Source organism: Ranitomeya imitator, chromosome 6 (genome assembly GCF_032444005.1).
Source record: "Ranitomeya imitator isolate aRanImi1 chromosome 6, aRanImi1.pri, whole genome shotgun sequence".
In the NCBI taxonomy this organism is placed as follows: Eukaryota; Metazoa; Chordata; class Amphibia; order Anura; family Dendrobatidae; genus Ranitomeya; species Ranitomeya imitator.
The window spans coordinates 400172173-400188029 of NC_091287.1; the positions used below are offsets into that span (position 1 = coordinate 400172173).

At 42.5% G+C, this 15857-nt stretch overlaps 1 protein-coding gene across 1 annotated transcript in view; it reads right to left on the reverse strand.

The window, feature by feature from the left end:
* LOC138643398 (histamine H3 receptor-like) overlaps positions 1-15439 on the reverse strand; it is a 32356-nt gene extending 16917 nt beyond the window's left edge. The window contains exons 1-3 of the mRNA XM_069732314.1: positions 15202-15439; positions 14377-14543; positions 7926-8327 (exon numbers count right to left, since the gene is read on the reverse strand). Of these exons, the coding sequence (XP_069588415.1) occupies positions 7926-8327; positions 14377-14543; positions 15202-15439 (807 nt within the window). The remainder of the gene's footprint in view (positions 1-7925; positions 8328-14376; positions 14544-15201) is intronic.
* Positions 15440-15857: the final 418 nt, after the last annotated feature.

The window sequence follows — 15857 nt, forward strand, 5'->3', positions numbered from 1 at the left end:
CAAGGTACTCAAAACCACATTCAAGAAGTTTATTAACCCTTCAGGTGCTTCACAGCAGCAGAAGCAACATGGAAGGAAAAAATGAACATTTAACTTTTTAGTCACAAAAATTACCTTTTAGCAACAATTTTTTTATTTTCCCAATGGTAAAAGGAGAAACTGAACCACGAAAGTTGTTGTCCAATTTGTCCTGAGTACGCTGATACCTCATATGTGGGGGTAAACCACTGTTTGGGCGCACGGCAGGGCTTGGAAGGGAAGGAGCGCCATTTGACTTTTTGAATCAAAAATTGGCTCCACTCTTTAGCGGACACCATGTCACGTTTGGAGAGCCCCCGTGTGCCTAAAAATTGGAGCTCCCCCACAAGTGACCCCATTTTGGAAACTAGACGCCCCAAGGAACTTATCTAGATGCATAGTGAGCACTTTGAACCCCCAGGTGCTTCACAAATTAATCCGTAAAAATGAAAAAGTACTTTTTTTTCACAAAAAAATTCTTTTAGCCTCAATTTTTTCATTTTCACATGGGCAACAGGATAAAATGGATCCTAAAATGTGTTGGGCAATTTCTCCTGAGTACACCAATACCTCACATGTGGGGGTAAACCACTGTTTGGGCACATGGTAAGGCTCGGAAGGGAAGGAGCGCCATTTGACTTTTTGAATGAAAAATTATTTCCATCGTTAGCGGACACCATGTCGCGTTTGGAGAGCTCCTGTGTGCCTAAACATTGGCGCTCCCCCACAAGTGACCCCATTTTGGAAACTAGACTCCCCAAGGAACTTATTTAGATGCCTAGTGAGCACTTTAAACCCTCAGGTGCTTCACAAATTGATCTGTAAAAATGAAAAAGTACTTTTTTTTCACAAAAAAATTCTTTTCGCCTCAATTTTTTCATTTTCACATGGGCAGTAGGGTAAAATGGATCATAAAATTTGTTGGGCAATTTCTCCCGAGTACGTCGATACCTCATATGTGGGGGTAAACCACTGTTTGGGCACTCGGCAGGGCTCGGAAGGGAAGGCGCGCCATTTGACTTTTTGAATGGAAAGTTAGCTCCAATTGTTAGCGGACACCATGTCGCGTTTGGAGAGCCCCTGTGTGCCTAAACATTGGAGCTCCCCCACAAGTGACCCCATTTTGGAAACTAGACCCCCCAAGGAACTTATCTAGATGCATATTGAGCACTTTAAACCCCCAGGTGCTTCACAGAAGTTTATAACGCAGAGCCATGAAAATAAAAAATAATTTTTCTTTCCTCAAAAATGATTTTTTAGCCTGGAATTTCCTATTTTGCCAAGGATAATAGGAGAAATTGGACCCCAAATATTGTTGTCCTGTTTGTCCTGAGTACGCAGATACCCAATATGTGGGGGTAAACCACTGTTTGGGCGCACGGCAGGGCTCGGAAGGGATGGCACGCCATTTGGCTTTTTAAATGGAAAATTAGCTCCAATCATTAGCGGACACCATGTCACGTTTGGAGAGCCCCTGTGTGCCTAAACATTGGAGATCCCCCAGAAATGACACCATTTTGGAAACTAGACCCCCAAAGGAACTAATGTAGATGTGTAGTGAGGACTTTGAACCCCCAAGTGCTTCACAGAAGTTTATAACCCAGAGCCATGAAAAAAAAAAAAAATATTTTCTCAAAAATGATCTTTTAGCCTGCAATTTTTTATTTTCCCAAGGGTAACAGGAGAAATTTGACCCCAAAAGTTGTTGTCCAGTTTCTCCTGAGTACGCTGATACCCCATATGTGGGGGTAAATCACTGTTTGGGCACATGCCGGGGCTCGGAAGTGAAGTAGTGACGTTTTGAAATGCAGACTTTGATGGAATGCTCTGTGGGCGTCACGTTGCGTTTGCAGAGCCCCTGATGTGGCTTAACAGTAGAAACCCCCCACAAGTGACCCCATTTTGGAAACTAGACCCCCAAAGGAACTTATCTAGATGTGTGGTGAGCACTTTGAACCCCCAAGTGCTTCATAGAAGTTTATAATGCAGAGCCGTGAAAATAATAAATACGTTTTCTTTCCTCAAAAATAATTATTTAGCCCAGAATTTTTTATTTTCCCAAGGGTTACAGAAGAAACTGGACCCCAAAAGTTGTTGTCCAGTTTCTCCTGAGTACGCTGATACCCCATATGTGGGGGTAAACCACTGTTTGGGCACATGCCGAGGCTCGGAAGTGAAGTAGTGACGTTTTGAAATGCAGACTTTGATGGAATGCTCTGTGGGCGTCACGTTGCGTTTGCAGAGCCCCTGATGTGGCTTACCAGTAGAAACCCCCCACAAGTGACCGCATTTTGGAAACTAGACCCCGAAAGGAACTTATCTAGATGTGTGGTGAGCACTTTGAACCCCCAAGCGCTTCATAGAAGTTTATAATGCAGAGCCGTGAAAATAATAAATACGTTTTCTTTCCTCAAAAATAATTATTTAGCCCAGAATTTTTTAATTTTCCCAAGGGTAACAGGAGAAATTGGACCCCAAAAGTTGTTGTCCAGTTTCTCCTGAGTACGCTGATACCCCATGAGTGGGGGTAAACCACTGTTTGGGCACACGTCGGGGCTCAGAAGGGAAGTAGTGACTTTTGAAATGCAGACTTTGATGGAATGGTCTGCGGGTGTCACGTTGCGTTTGCAGAGCCCCTGGTGTGCCTAAACAGTAGAAACCCCCACAAGTGACCCCATTTTAGAAATTAGACCCCCCAAGGAACTTATCTAGATATGTGGTGAGCACTTTGAACCCCCAAGTGCTTCACAGACGTTTACAACGCAGAGCCGTGAAAATAAAAAATCATTTTTCTTTCCTCAAAAATTATGTTTTAGCAAGCATTTTTTTTGATTCACAAGGGTAACAGGAGAAATTGGACCCCAGTAATTGTTGCGCAGTTTGTCCTGAGTATGCTGGTACCCCATATGTGGGGGTAAACCACTGTTTGGGCACACGTCAGGGCTCGGAAGTGAGGGAGCACCATTTGACTTTTTGAATACGAGATTGGCTGGAATCAATGGTGGCGCCATGTTGCGTTTGGAGACCCCTGATGTGCCTAAACAGTGGTAACCCCTCAATTCTACCTCCAACACTAACCCCAACACACCCCTAACCCTAATCCCAACTGTAGCCATAACCCTAAACACAACCCTAACCGCAACACACCCCTAACCACAACCCTAACCCCAACACACCCCTAACCATAACCACAACCCTAATTCCAACCCTAACCCTAAGGCTATGTGCCCACGTTGCGGATTCGTGTGAGATATTTTCGCACCATTTTTGAAAAATCCGCGGGTAAAAGGCACTGCGTTTTACCTGCGGATTTTCCGCGGATTTCCAGTGTTTTTTGTGCGGATTTCACCTGCGGATTCCTATTGAGGAACAGGTGTAAAACGCTGCGGAATCCGCACAAAGAATTGACATGCTGCGGAAAATACAACGCAGCGTTTCCGCGTGGTATTTTCTGCACCATGGGCACAGCGGATTTGGTTTCCATATGTTTACATGGTACTGTAAACCTGATGGAACACTGCTGCGAATCCGCAGCCAAATCCGCACCGTGTGCACATAGCCTAATTCTAAAGGTATGTGCACACGCTGCGGAAAACGCTGCGGATCCGCAGCAGTTTCCCATGAGTTTACAGTTCAATGTAAACCTACGGGAAACAAAAATCGCTGTGCCCATGCTGCGGAAAAACTGCACGGAAACGCAGCGGTTTACATTCCGCAGCATGTCACTTCTTTGTGCGGATTCCGCAGCGGTTTTACAACTGCTCAAATAGAAAATCGCAGTTGTAAAACCGCAGTGAAATGCGCAGAAAAACCGCGGTAAATCCGCCATAAATCCGCAGCGGTTTAGCACTGCGGATTTATCAAATCCGCAGCGGAAAAATCCGCAGAGGACCAGAATACGTGTGCACATACCGAAACCCTAACCCTAGCCCTAACCCTAACCCTACCCCTACCCCTAGCCCTAACCCTAACCCTACCCCTACCCCTACCCCTAGCCCTAACCCTAACCCTACCCCTAGCCCTAACCCTAACCCTAGCCCTAACCCTACCCCTAACCCTAACCCTACCCCTAACCCTACCCCTAACCCTACCCCTAACCCTAACCCTAACCCTATTCTAACATTAGTGGAAAAAAAAAATTTCTTTATTTTTTTATTGTCCCTACCTATGGGGGTGACAAAGGGGGGGGGTCATTTTTTATTTTTTTTATTTTGATCACTGAGATAGATTATATCTCAGTGATCAAAATGCACTTTGGAACGAATCTGCCGGCCGGCAGATTCGGCGGGCGCACTGCGCATGCGCCCGCCATTTTGGAAGATGGCGGCGCCCAGGGAGAAGACGGACGGGACCCCGGCTGGATCGGTAAGTATGATGGGGTGGGGGGGACCACGGGGGGGGGATCGGAGCACGGGGGGGGAATCGGAGTGCGGGAGGGGTGGAACGGAGCACGGGGGGCGTGGAACGGAGCACGGGGGGGCTGGAATGGAGCACGGGGGGGTGGAACGGAGCACCGGGGGGGGTGGATCGGAGTGCAGGGGGGGTGATTGGAGCACGGGGGGGTGATTGGAGCACGGGGGGAGCGGACAAGAGCACGGGGGGGAGCGGAGCACTGGACGGAGGGGAGCCGGAGCAGTGTACCGGCCAGATCGGAGGGCTGGGGGGGGCGATCGGAGGGGTGGGGTGGGGGCACACTAGTATTTCCAGCCATGGCCGATGATATTTCAGCATCGGCCATGGCTGGATTGTAATATTTCACCCGTTATAATGGGTGAAATATTACAAATCGCTCTGATTGGCAGTTTCACTTTCAACAGCCAATCAGAGCGATCGTAGCCACGAGGGGGTGAAGCCACCCCCCCTGGGCTAAACTACCACTCCCCCTGTCCCTGCAGATCGGGTGAAATCGGAGTTAACCCTTTCACCCGATCTGCAGGGACGCGATCTTTCCATGACGCCGCATAGGCGTCATGGGTCGGAATGGCACCGACTTTCATGACGCCTACGTGGCGTCAAAGGTCGGGAAGGGGTTAAAAGAGGCATAGATGCTCATGAGGAGAACATAATTTTACCTCTATACAAGTCACTAGTTCGACCACACTTAGAATACTGTGCACAGTTCTGGTCTCTGGTGTATAAGAAAGACATAGCTGAACTGGAGCGGGTGCAGAGAAGAGCGACCAAGGTTATTAGAGGACTGGGGGGTCTGCAATACCAAGATAGGTTATTACACTTGGGGCTATTTAGTTTGGAAAAAGGAAGACTATGGGGTGATCTTATTTTAATGTATAAATATATGAGGGGACAGTACAAAGACCTTTCTGATGATCCTTTTAATCATAGACCTAAAACAGGGACAAGGGGGCATCCTCTACGTTTGGAGGAAAAAAGGTTTAAGCATAATAACAGATGTGGATTCTTTACTGTAAGAGCAGTGAGACTATGGAACTCTCTGCCGTATGATGTTGTAATGAGTGATTCATTACTTAAATTTAAGAGGGGACTGGATACCTTTCTGGAAAAGTATAATGTTACAGGGAATATACACTAGATTCCTTGATAGGGCGTTGATCCAGGGAACTAGTCTGATTGCTGTATGTGGAGTCGGGAAGGAATTTTTTTCACCAAGGTGGAGCTTACTCTTTGCCGCATTGGTTTCTTTTGCCTTCCTCTGAATCAACATGTTAGGGCATGTTAGGTTAGGCTATGGGTTGAACTAGATGGACTTAAAGTCTTCCTTCAACCTTAATAACTATGTAACTATGTAACTGGCTCATGCAGCTTTACATGAACACCTGAGCCTTACACCTTGGCTGGTCCGACTAACTAAAGCAATTGTTACCATCCACCTCTCGTGTCTCCCCTTTTCCTCATAGTTTGTAAGCTTGCGAGCAGGGCCCTCATTCCTCTTGGTATCTATTTTGAACTGTGATTTCTGTTATGCTGTAATGTCTATTGTCTGTACAAGTCCCCTGTATAATTTGTAAAGCGCTGCGGAATATGTTGGCGCTATATAAATAAAATTATTATTATTATTATTCACAAGGGAAAAATGTCAATATCACCTTCCACTCTTTGCAGCAGACTGGGGATTTATAAATCCCCAGGTCCAGCTGTGTCAAGAAGAGCCGGAGGGATGTTGCTGCTGTGTCCAAGAGTCAGAAGGATTAAGGAGGTGTTTGCAATGCCAAACACAGAGACTTTCTGCAGCCAGATGCAGAGTGACAGTCTGTTGCATCTGACACACTCGTGAGTCGTGACACAATGACTTTCAAATCATGCTATCATGCCCAATAATGAATGCTCCCCTTGACTACTCTGACACCAATTGTCATATCTAAAATGGATTTATAAAATTGTTTTTTTTTGTCATGTAGTGTAATCAAATATACAGTACAAAGGGCTTGTTAGGAAGATTATTAACAAAAAGAAATTTATGTTGGTGGTTTGGAGAGAACTGGAAGTTGTTCCCATTAATAGTGGCATTTTGTGTTGAATATTGAGATGCCACTTGTTATATTAGTTGTGTGGAGCTATTTAAACAGAAAGGTTGTAAATTTTGCTAATAAACCTAATTTGCATTGGGGTTGAATAGTTTTGATTGCTATTGTGATATGTATGTTTATGCAATTCCTTTAAATCATCTCTTAATCAATCTACGATTGTGAATATTAGTTACATCATATACTTTCTATTGTGGTTGTCTATTGCATTGCTAAAAGTTTGCTTTTTGCAAACAAAAAGAACATTATTGAAAAAACTAAATACATGTGAATTATGGAACACAAACACTTAAGATTAAAATAAAATGTAAAAATTCTAAAACTCAGTTTTCATTTTGCCTGGGTGTAGTTTTATTCTCTATTTACCTTAATTTATGTCTTTTATTTGACGGACTTGCATGTACTGTAGTGAACAAGCCTGTCTTTTTCTTCCAGAAATAGCAGGAGTCTTGTTTATATGTTATATCTGGTATTGCAGTTTATCTCTATTCTCTGGGACTAGAATATTGCTGTTAATAGAACAAAGCTTAGTTGATAGTCATTAATTTTTCCTAACCTTTTTTGTAAATTTGTAAGTTTATTTGAAAGTTTAAGACCAGACAACCTCTTTAAACTCTATGTGACTGCAGACTTGTGAATCCTCACATCGTGCGCACTGCGTGCTGTGGGGATTCTCCAGTACGGGCGCTGGAACGCTGGTCATGTGAGTGCAAGTATGCATACTCATGGCCACATTCTGACTAGATGGGCACAGCCTCTGTCAATGCAAGTGTATTGAGCAAGGCCGAAAACAGTCTAGTCTGAATTTGGCCAGTAGTATGCAAATTGCATACTTGTGGTCATATGACCACCGTTCCCGAATCCTCTCAATGCGCAGTGTGCACAATTTGAGGATTCACATAGAGCGACTGCAGATTTGTAGTTTAATAACAGACAATCCCTTCAAAATATCTAGACATATAAAAAATACACTTCGTAGTATTTTAATTTATTATACTATAAAGTATCTTGACATTATAAAAAATAAAATGGCTTTCATGATTCCACTACTCGTGTTTTGAGACACATTTTTAAAATTAAATTGAATGCTTTTCTAAAACTTTTATGACACAGTGGATATAATATAGGATTAATTGTTGAGTTCAGATATAATATCCATACTGTGATATCATACCAGTAAAGGGCCACACAGTTATTTTGGCATGCCCTGTCAATGGTGACCAAGAAAGTATAAGGAGCCCAACAAGCAGCAAAAACAGAAACTAAAATTCCCAAGGATTTTGCTACTTTTTTGTCCCTGGAGAGATTAACGACGTGAATGGTATTGGGAATATTGGTCATCTGAGTTGGACTTGTAGAAGCCGTTGGACTATGTCTAAGGGATTTCTCAAATGTCTTTCTTACGTGTAAACTAATATTCTTTGTCTCGGTTATATGAGCAGAAGTTAGCACCAGGTTATTTGATATGATGAATGGCTTGACATCTTTTGATGTTCCTCCTAATGGGTCACAAGCAGACTTTTGTCTTTTCTTCTTACTGCGTTTCGAAATGCTCCAGTAGATGCTCAGATTAAAAAATGATATACTTATTAATGGAAGAAAAAAATCAAAGACTGAAGTAGCTAAGTGAAAGTACCAGGTATTAAAGAATCCTGCCGTACATACATCCTCATCTTTGTGACTTTCACCAAAAGCACTTTCCCAAAAGAGAATAGATGGACTGTAGAGAAGGAAAGACATAATCCACACTGCTGTCATCTTCATGAGAGTCACGCTGTGTCTTTTTTGAAGAGTGCGATAATGTACCTACAGAAAGGTAGAATGGAAAATCTCTTTGTAAATCCTGTATTCTGAGTGGTAAAGCATAACCTTTATTAGCAACCATTAAATGTAGTACACAGAATAAGTAGGAATCAAGAAACCCTATAATCCATGAAAGACCATTGATTTATACAGAGCGGATCACACTGAAAATCCTGATCTTCAGGAGTGCACCACTTCTCCTGCTTCCCCGGGTACGGCACGCACATAAAAATGAACAGTTCAGACTAATCCATTGTTGGTTCGCAATTATGATCCAACCAGCTCCAAGGCTATGTTTTCAAGCACTTCACTACTTGCTTAGGAGACCCGACGCCTCTGATAGACTGCGGTGGTGGCTGGTAAACTAGACAACACATAATAGAATGAAAAATCCTTTTGTAAGACAAAACTTGCAAAGTTGTTTATTTTGCAAGAAATTTGCAATTTTACCTATTTAGCAAGGTGAGACAACCTTTTTAAAAGGAGCTGTTCCCCTCCACACAATGTTCAGCCTGAGATGAAGTTTGTTAAAAAATATAAACTGCACTGTACCCACCTTCCTCAGGTCCACCAATGAGTCTTTGTTATTTTTTTTAAAGAAACTGCACTATCTAAAAGAGAGCAACACTTTTAATATCTTCTTTGAAAGGATTGTCATAACATTTCTTTATAAAAGATAAAAATTCAAACATTCATATAGTATAACAAAAATAATGGAGGAACTAGATACATGGGACATCTTCTATCAGACTTGGCGACCCTGGATGGACTTGGACACCAATGATAACTTTAGAGCAGACCTTAATATTATCTTTGTGATGGTTTTGATTCTGTTTGCGCTCATTCCTGTTGCATAATGTATAATGGCTATTCAATCTCCCCCCCTCCATGTGTTTTGACTCTCTGTCCATGTCTTACTGTTTTAAATGTTTACTTTGTTTAAGCTTAGTCGTTCCTTTTATACGACTCATGTTCTTCTTTTACATGATTTATGTAAGGAAGGGAAACTTACTGTCAAAATTTATTCAGAAAATAAAAATTTATTGAAACTAAAAATAATGGAGGAAGTAATATGGTCTTTGGAGGGATATATATACAGGGTGGAGCGCGGTAATTTGCTGATTTGGGAATGAAATAAAAAAATTATGATCATTAGAAAAATTTATTTCATATTTTAATTATACTGAACAGTAATGGAATTTTTAAATTACATGGTTTTAACCCCTTCATGACCGGGGGATTTTTCGTTTTTCCGTGTTCGTTTTTCGCTCCCCTCCTTCCCAGAGCCATAACTTTTTTATTTTTCTGTCAATTTGGCCATGTGAGGGCTTATTTTTTGCGGGACGAGTTGTACTTTTGAACGACATCATTGGTTTTAGCATGTCGTGTACTAGAAAACGGGAAAAAAATTCCAAGTGCGGTGAAATTGCAAAAAAAGTGCAATCCCACATTGGTTTTTTGTTTGGCTTTTTTGCTAGGTTCACTAAATGCTAAAACTGACCTGCCATTATGATTCTCCAGGTCATTACGAGTTCATAGACACCTAACATGACTAGGTTATTTTTTATCTAAGTGGTGAAAAAAAATTCCAAACTTTGCTAAAAAAAAAAAAAAAAAATTGCGCCATTTTCCGATACTCGTAGCGTCTCCATTTTTCATCATCTGGGGTCGGTTGAGGGCTTATTTTTTGCGTGCCGAGATGACGTTTTTAGTGATAGCATTTCGGTGCATATACGATCTTTTGATCGCCCGTTATTGCATTTTAATGTAATGTTGCGGCGACCAAAAAAACGTAATTCTGGCGTTTCGAATTTTTTTCCCGCTACGCTGTTTAGCGATCAGGTTAATACTTTTTTTTAATTGATAGATCGGGCGATTCTGAGCACGGCGATACCAAATATGCGTAGATTTGATATTTTTTTTATTGATTTATTTTGATTGGGGCAAAAGGGGGGTGATTTAAACTTTTATGTTTTTTTTATTTTTTTCACATTTTTTTAAACTTTTTTTTTTTACTTTTGCCATGCTTCAATAGCCTCCATGAGAGGCTAGAAGCAGGCATAGCACGATCGGCTCTGCTACATAGCAGCGATCTGCTGATCGCTGCTATGTAGCAGAATTGCACGTGTGCTGTGAGCGCCGACCACAGGGTGGCGCTCACAGCGACGGGCAATCAGTAACCATAGAGGTCTCAAGGACCTCTATGGTTACCATTCACAAGCATCGCCGACCCCCGATCATGTGACGGGGGTCGGCGATGACGTCATTTCCGGCCGCCCGGCCGGAAGCGGTAGTTAAATGCCGCTGTCTGCGTTTGACAGCGGCATTTAACTAGTTAATAGGTGCGGGCAGATCGTGATTCTGCCCGCGCCTATTACGGGCACATGTCAGCTGTTCAAAACAGCTGACATGTCCCGGCTTTGGTGCGGGCTCACCGCGGAGCCCTGCATCAAAGCAGGGGAGACGGTATCGGACGGTATAGTACGTCCGATGCCGGTAAGGGGTTAAATAGTGTATCTGGCAAATGTCGACCTTCGCTATCCACACACTGCTGCATACGTTTTCTGAAGTTTTCATGAACTCTAACAAGCATGTCCACTGGTATTCTGCCAATTTCAGCTTCAATATTGTTCCTTAGGTCTTCCAAGGTGTTGGGACAGTTGATATACACCTTAGACTTCAGGTAACCCCAAAGGAAAAAATCGCATGGGGCTAAATCTGGTGAGCGTGCTGGCCAGTTCACATCTCCCCTCAAAGAGATAAGCCGTCCAGGAAACATTTGCCTCAAACAATTCATGGTAACCCTCGCTGTGTGTGCAGTGGCACCATCCTGTTGGAACCATGTATCCTCTAGTTCCATTGCCTCAAGAGCCGGCTGAAAATAATCCTGTATCATAGACAAGTACCGTTCGGAGTTCACAGTTATGGCACGACCATTATCCTGAAAAAAGTAAGGACCAATGATGCCTACTCGTGATATGGCGCACCACACAGTGACGCGGTCCGAATGCAGAGGTCTCTCGTGAACTTCTCTGGGGTTTGTTTCACTCCAGTAACGCATATTTTGTTTGTTTACACACCCACTGAGGTGAAAATGTGCCTCATCAGAAAAAAACACAATTGCGTCACGGGGTATCGTTTCTAACATGTCTTCACAAGAGGTCCGCCGTGTCAAATAGTCCCATGCTGACAAATGTTGGACCACGCACATTTTATACGGGTGAAAATTCAGTTCATCATGAAGAATCCGGTGGAGAGAACGTCTTGAAATGCCAAGAGCAAATGATTGCTTCCGAGCAGAGCGTTTCGGAGATTGCAGTACTAATGCTCTAACTCTCTCGATGTTTTGTGGTGTTGTAATCCTTCTCTCAGGTCCCCTTCGTACACATGACACATTCCCTGCTGTTCTGAATGCATTCACCCAATTTACAATTGATTGCCGTCCAGGAACACGTCCGCGTGGAGGAACAGCGAATTGTAAACGAAAAGCACGCTGCACTGCAATGATCGAGTGGGCATTTGAAAAATACGCTTCAACACAAAATGACCTCTCCTCACGTGTCCACTGCATGATGGCAACTGAAAGGCAGAGGAATACAAATCTCCCATCAGCCACTGTAAGCCACACCCACTCTCCCCTCTCTTCGACCGACAGTGCCGCCACAGCATGCAGTGCAAAAAAGCAAATTACCGCGCTCCACCCTGTGTGTATATATATATATATATATATATATATATTTCCAAATTGGGGAGAATCCCAAATAAACCCTCAATAGAAGACCGTAAAATATAACTTTTTTTTCTATTAAGTAAAATAAAGTATATACAAAGAGTATAAAACATTTTGTCCCTAATCTGTCTCTAAAGTCTGCAGTTATTTTATGCAGTATTCCTGCTCATTTATATTTAGAAAGTGTATAGCACCCAGTATGCTAATATATATTGGCAGAACAGGACAACAGGTTTTAGCACCAGCGTCCCCCCAACATGTTTCACTGTGCTAGCGGCATCATCAGGGGATGGGACATAGGCTTAATGTTATACCCTTTGTACATACTTTATTTTAATTAATAGAAATAAAAGTTACATTTTATGGTCTGCTAGGGAGGGTTTATTTGAGGTTCCTCCCCAATTTTGGAATTTATAAACATTCATATAGATAAAGAAAAATCCCAAAATTGTGCTGTCACTCACCTCCTATGTGTATTCCATTCTCAAATTGGCACCCTTTTGAAATTTCCTACATACTGATGCCAAAATGGGTGGTCCAACACTGCAGCCCACTTCATTACCTGCTTTCCTATTGAAGACTACATTTCCCCATGCTCTCTCCTATTCACTTCCTTTTTGCCTTACATTTTTCCTAGCAATATTGGTAAACTGCATATTCCTTCCGTCCAGAGAGGACAGAAAAGTTGTATGCATTTTATCATTGTACAGAACAAGAAAGTAACCCACTATATTAGCATAGCAGTGAAATACTGCACCTACTTCGCCTAAAAAAAAGAATTACAGGTAGATGTAACTTAAGCCTACCAAGTACACATCAACAATTGTGATGAGGCATTTTGGATGGTTTTAACCGGTTTTCATTTTTGTTATTGGTTATATGTAAAAAATATGATTTATTTTTATTAACTTTTGTACATTGAGGCATAATTATGGTTGTGGGAATACTCCTTTAAAGTACCCATAGTTAAATGGCGTATACAGGGGGGCAGCCAGGGCATGTGCCCCGGGCGCAGCCGACAGGGGGGCGCAAGCAGGCTGCGTGATGCAGCAGTCCAAGGAGGAGGCTCCCTGTCGGCGGAATTCTGCCGCTGCCACACTGAGATTCTTCCGTTCTCTGAGCCGGCTGTCAAATTGACAGCCGGCTCAGAGAAAGTGCTGTGCGTCGGTTCCCAAGGATGTACTAGCGTCTTCAGATGCTAGTACCCTTGATCTATGCCCTGACCGCTGCCGGCACTTCTACATCAGTGAAGCGCCAGCAGCGTGATCAGGTCACATGATCACGCTGCTGACTTCACTTGCCGGCTCTTCACAGGCAGCCTTGCGGTTTGTGGTAAGTGCTCCAGCTCCAGAAGGCTGGGTAATGGAGGCTGGAGCTGAAGACACCGAACTGCCAGAAGGAGAGATGTGGGCTCTGCTGTATACTACTGTGTGGGCGGTGCTGTATACTACTATGCGAGCTGTGCTATATACTACTATGTGGGCTGTGCTGTATACTACTGTGTGGGCAGTGCTGTATACTACTATGCGGGCTGTACTATATACTACTGTGTGGGCTGTGCTGTATACTACTGTGTGGGCTGTGCTATATACTACTGTGTGGGCTGTGCTGTATACTACTATGTGGGCAGTGCTGTATACTACTATGTGGGCTGTGCTGTATACTAAGTGGGCTGTGCTATATACTACTATGTGGGCTGTGCTGTATACTACTATGTGGGCTGTGCTATATACTATGTGGGCTGTGCTGTATACTACTATGTGGGCTGTGCTGGATACTGCTATGTGGGCTGTGCTGTATACTGCTATGTGGGCTGTGCTGTATGCTGCTATGTGGGCTGTGCTGTATACTACTGTGTGGGCGGTGCTGTATACTACTATGCGGGCTGTGCCATATACTACTAAGCGGGCTGTGCTGTATACTACTATGTGGGCAGTGCTGTATAATACTGTGTTCCTCAGATTTCTCCACCACATGCAGAAATCTGAGGACGTTATAGGGGGCAGAAATCTGAGGGGGGGGGGGGGGGCGCCAAACTGATCTTTTGCCCCAGGTGCAGGAAGAGCTACAGTAGATACACCACTGCCATAGGTTATCATATGTTAAATAGCTTTTTCAACAAAAGCTTCTTTTCATGTGTCATTGACATTTTTTAGAAATCTACCAATAAAAAAAGTGCTTTTACATTTATCATCCTGTATATATGGACTAATTTGACTCTTAAAACATACATGTGTGGAGAAAAGGATCAATAGCTAAAAGAAGAGGTATGCTTAGCTTGCGTCCATTATATATAGACAATAAACAGTACAAAATACTTACAGCCTGAGTTACAGAAAAGAATCTGTCGTAGCTGATCAGAACAATATTGAGCACTGAGGCTGTGGACATTGTGTAGTCAGCAACTAACCACAGTTTGCAGAGACATTTTCCAAGTCTCCATTTCCTAGTCAACATGTACTGTAAAAATAGGGGGGTGTTAAAAGCACCTAAAATATTAAAAGAAAATTATTTCTGATAAACAAAACCACATTGTCTGTCTTAGAAATGGCATAAGCCATACATGAAAAATACCTGTCAGATGAGCACTACTTTGTCGGAAAGCTTTCTCTCCCGAATCATGAGATACTCATGAGTGATGATGATTTCAGCAGGGAGAGAGGAAAAAGACGCTGCCAGATGCCTCTAGCTTCAAATCACAGGACATTGCTTAAATTACTAGTATATCTGATCACTGGAACAACTTACACAATATTTGAACATTTTCTTGAAGGTTGCTTTCTGGCGGTGGGAGTGACGTTTGTATAAAAAAAAAGAAAGGAAAACTGTCACGTATAAGCCACTGGCTGTATGAACTCAACCAAGTAAGCTTGACTCTGAAACACTGCGGCATTTCAGAGAAAAACATGATTTAATAGCCGCCTGACCCAAGCATTTAACCTAAATCTATGCATTGTATCAAACTTTCACTGTGAGAAGCAGTAATTCATTTTTTTTCAGCCTATAAAATGAATATTTTCAATCACTTAGACTAATGATCTTGAAAACAGTGAAGGATTACGCAAAGTAGATTAAGAAGTTGCAGAACTTTTGTACTGTGCTGCAAGATGAATAAAACAAAATTACAATGAAACACGGGACACGTACCGATAAAAAAATCACAGATCGCTAAATTGAGGAGAAAGAAGTTACTCTGAGTTCGGAGCCTCTTGTCTATAATGAATGCTACCATTACCAGGGTGTTACCAAGGACCGTGAGAGAAATAAATAGCAACAGTACAATCACCACAAATGTTTTCATGACAAGTGAATGTTGCTCCTGAGTGTCTTCAGTCTCGTTAAGAATCAATAGATGCGTCTCATTATAGAAGTGATCACATTGCATCGTGAATGATCAGTAAGAGTCATGCGTAAATGAGAAGAGTTCAGATTGTACAAGGCACACTCAGGCCTACCAAACAGCACGTCAGCTATGCATGCCACAGTCATACCTCTCATACATCTTTTATACCAGCTCTAATTGTCACTTTAATCCCCAGTGACTATTCTTTTCTCACATGCTAATATTATGACAGATGACTAGTTACTTAAATCCCTATTGGATTCAATTTGTTCTTGGTCATAGCTACAGCTTGTCTTATATTGGCTAAAATCAAAGTTCTAAATGTCATATTTTACGGTGGTTTGACACACAGTATTTGTAAAGGTTGTAAAGAAAAAGCTGGCACTCTGTTTCTTCTTAGATACACAGTGCTAATTGCATCCTTTTTAAATCCAATTACTGAACACAGATTAAACACAAT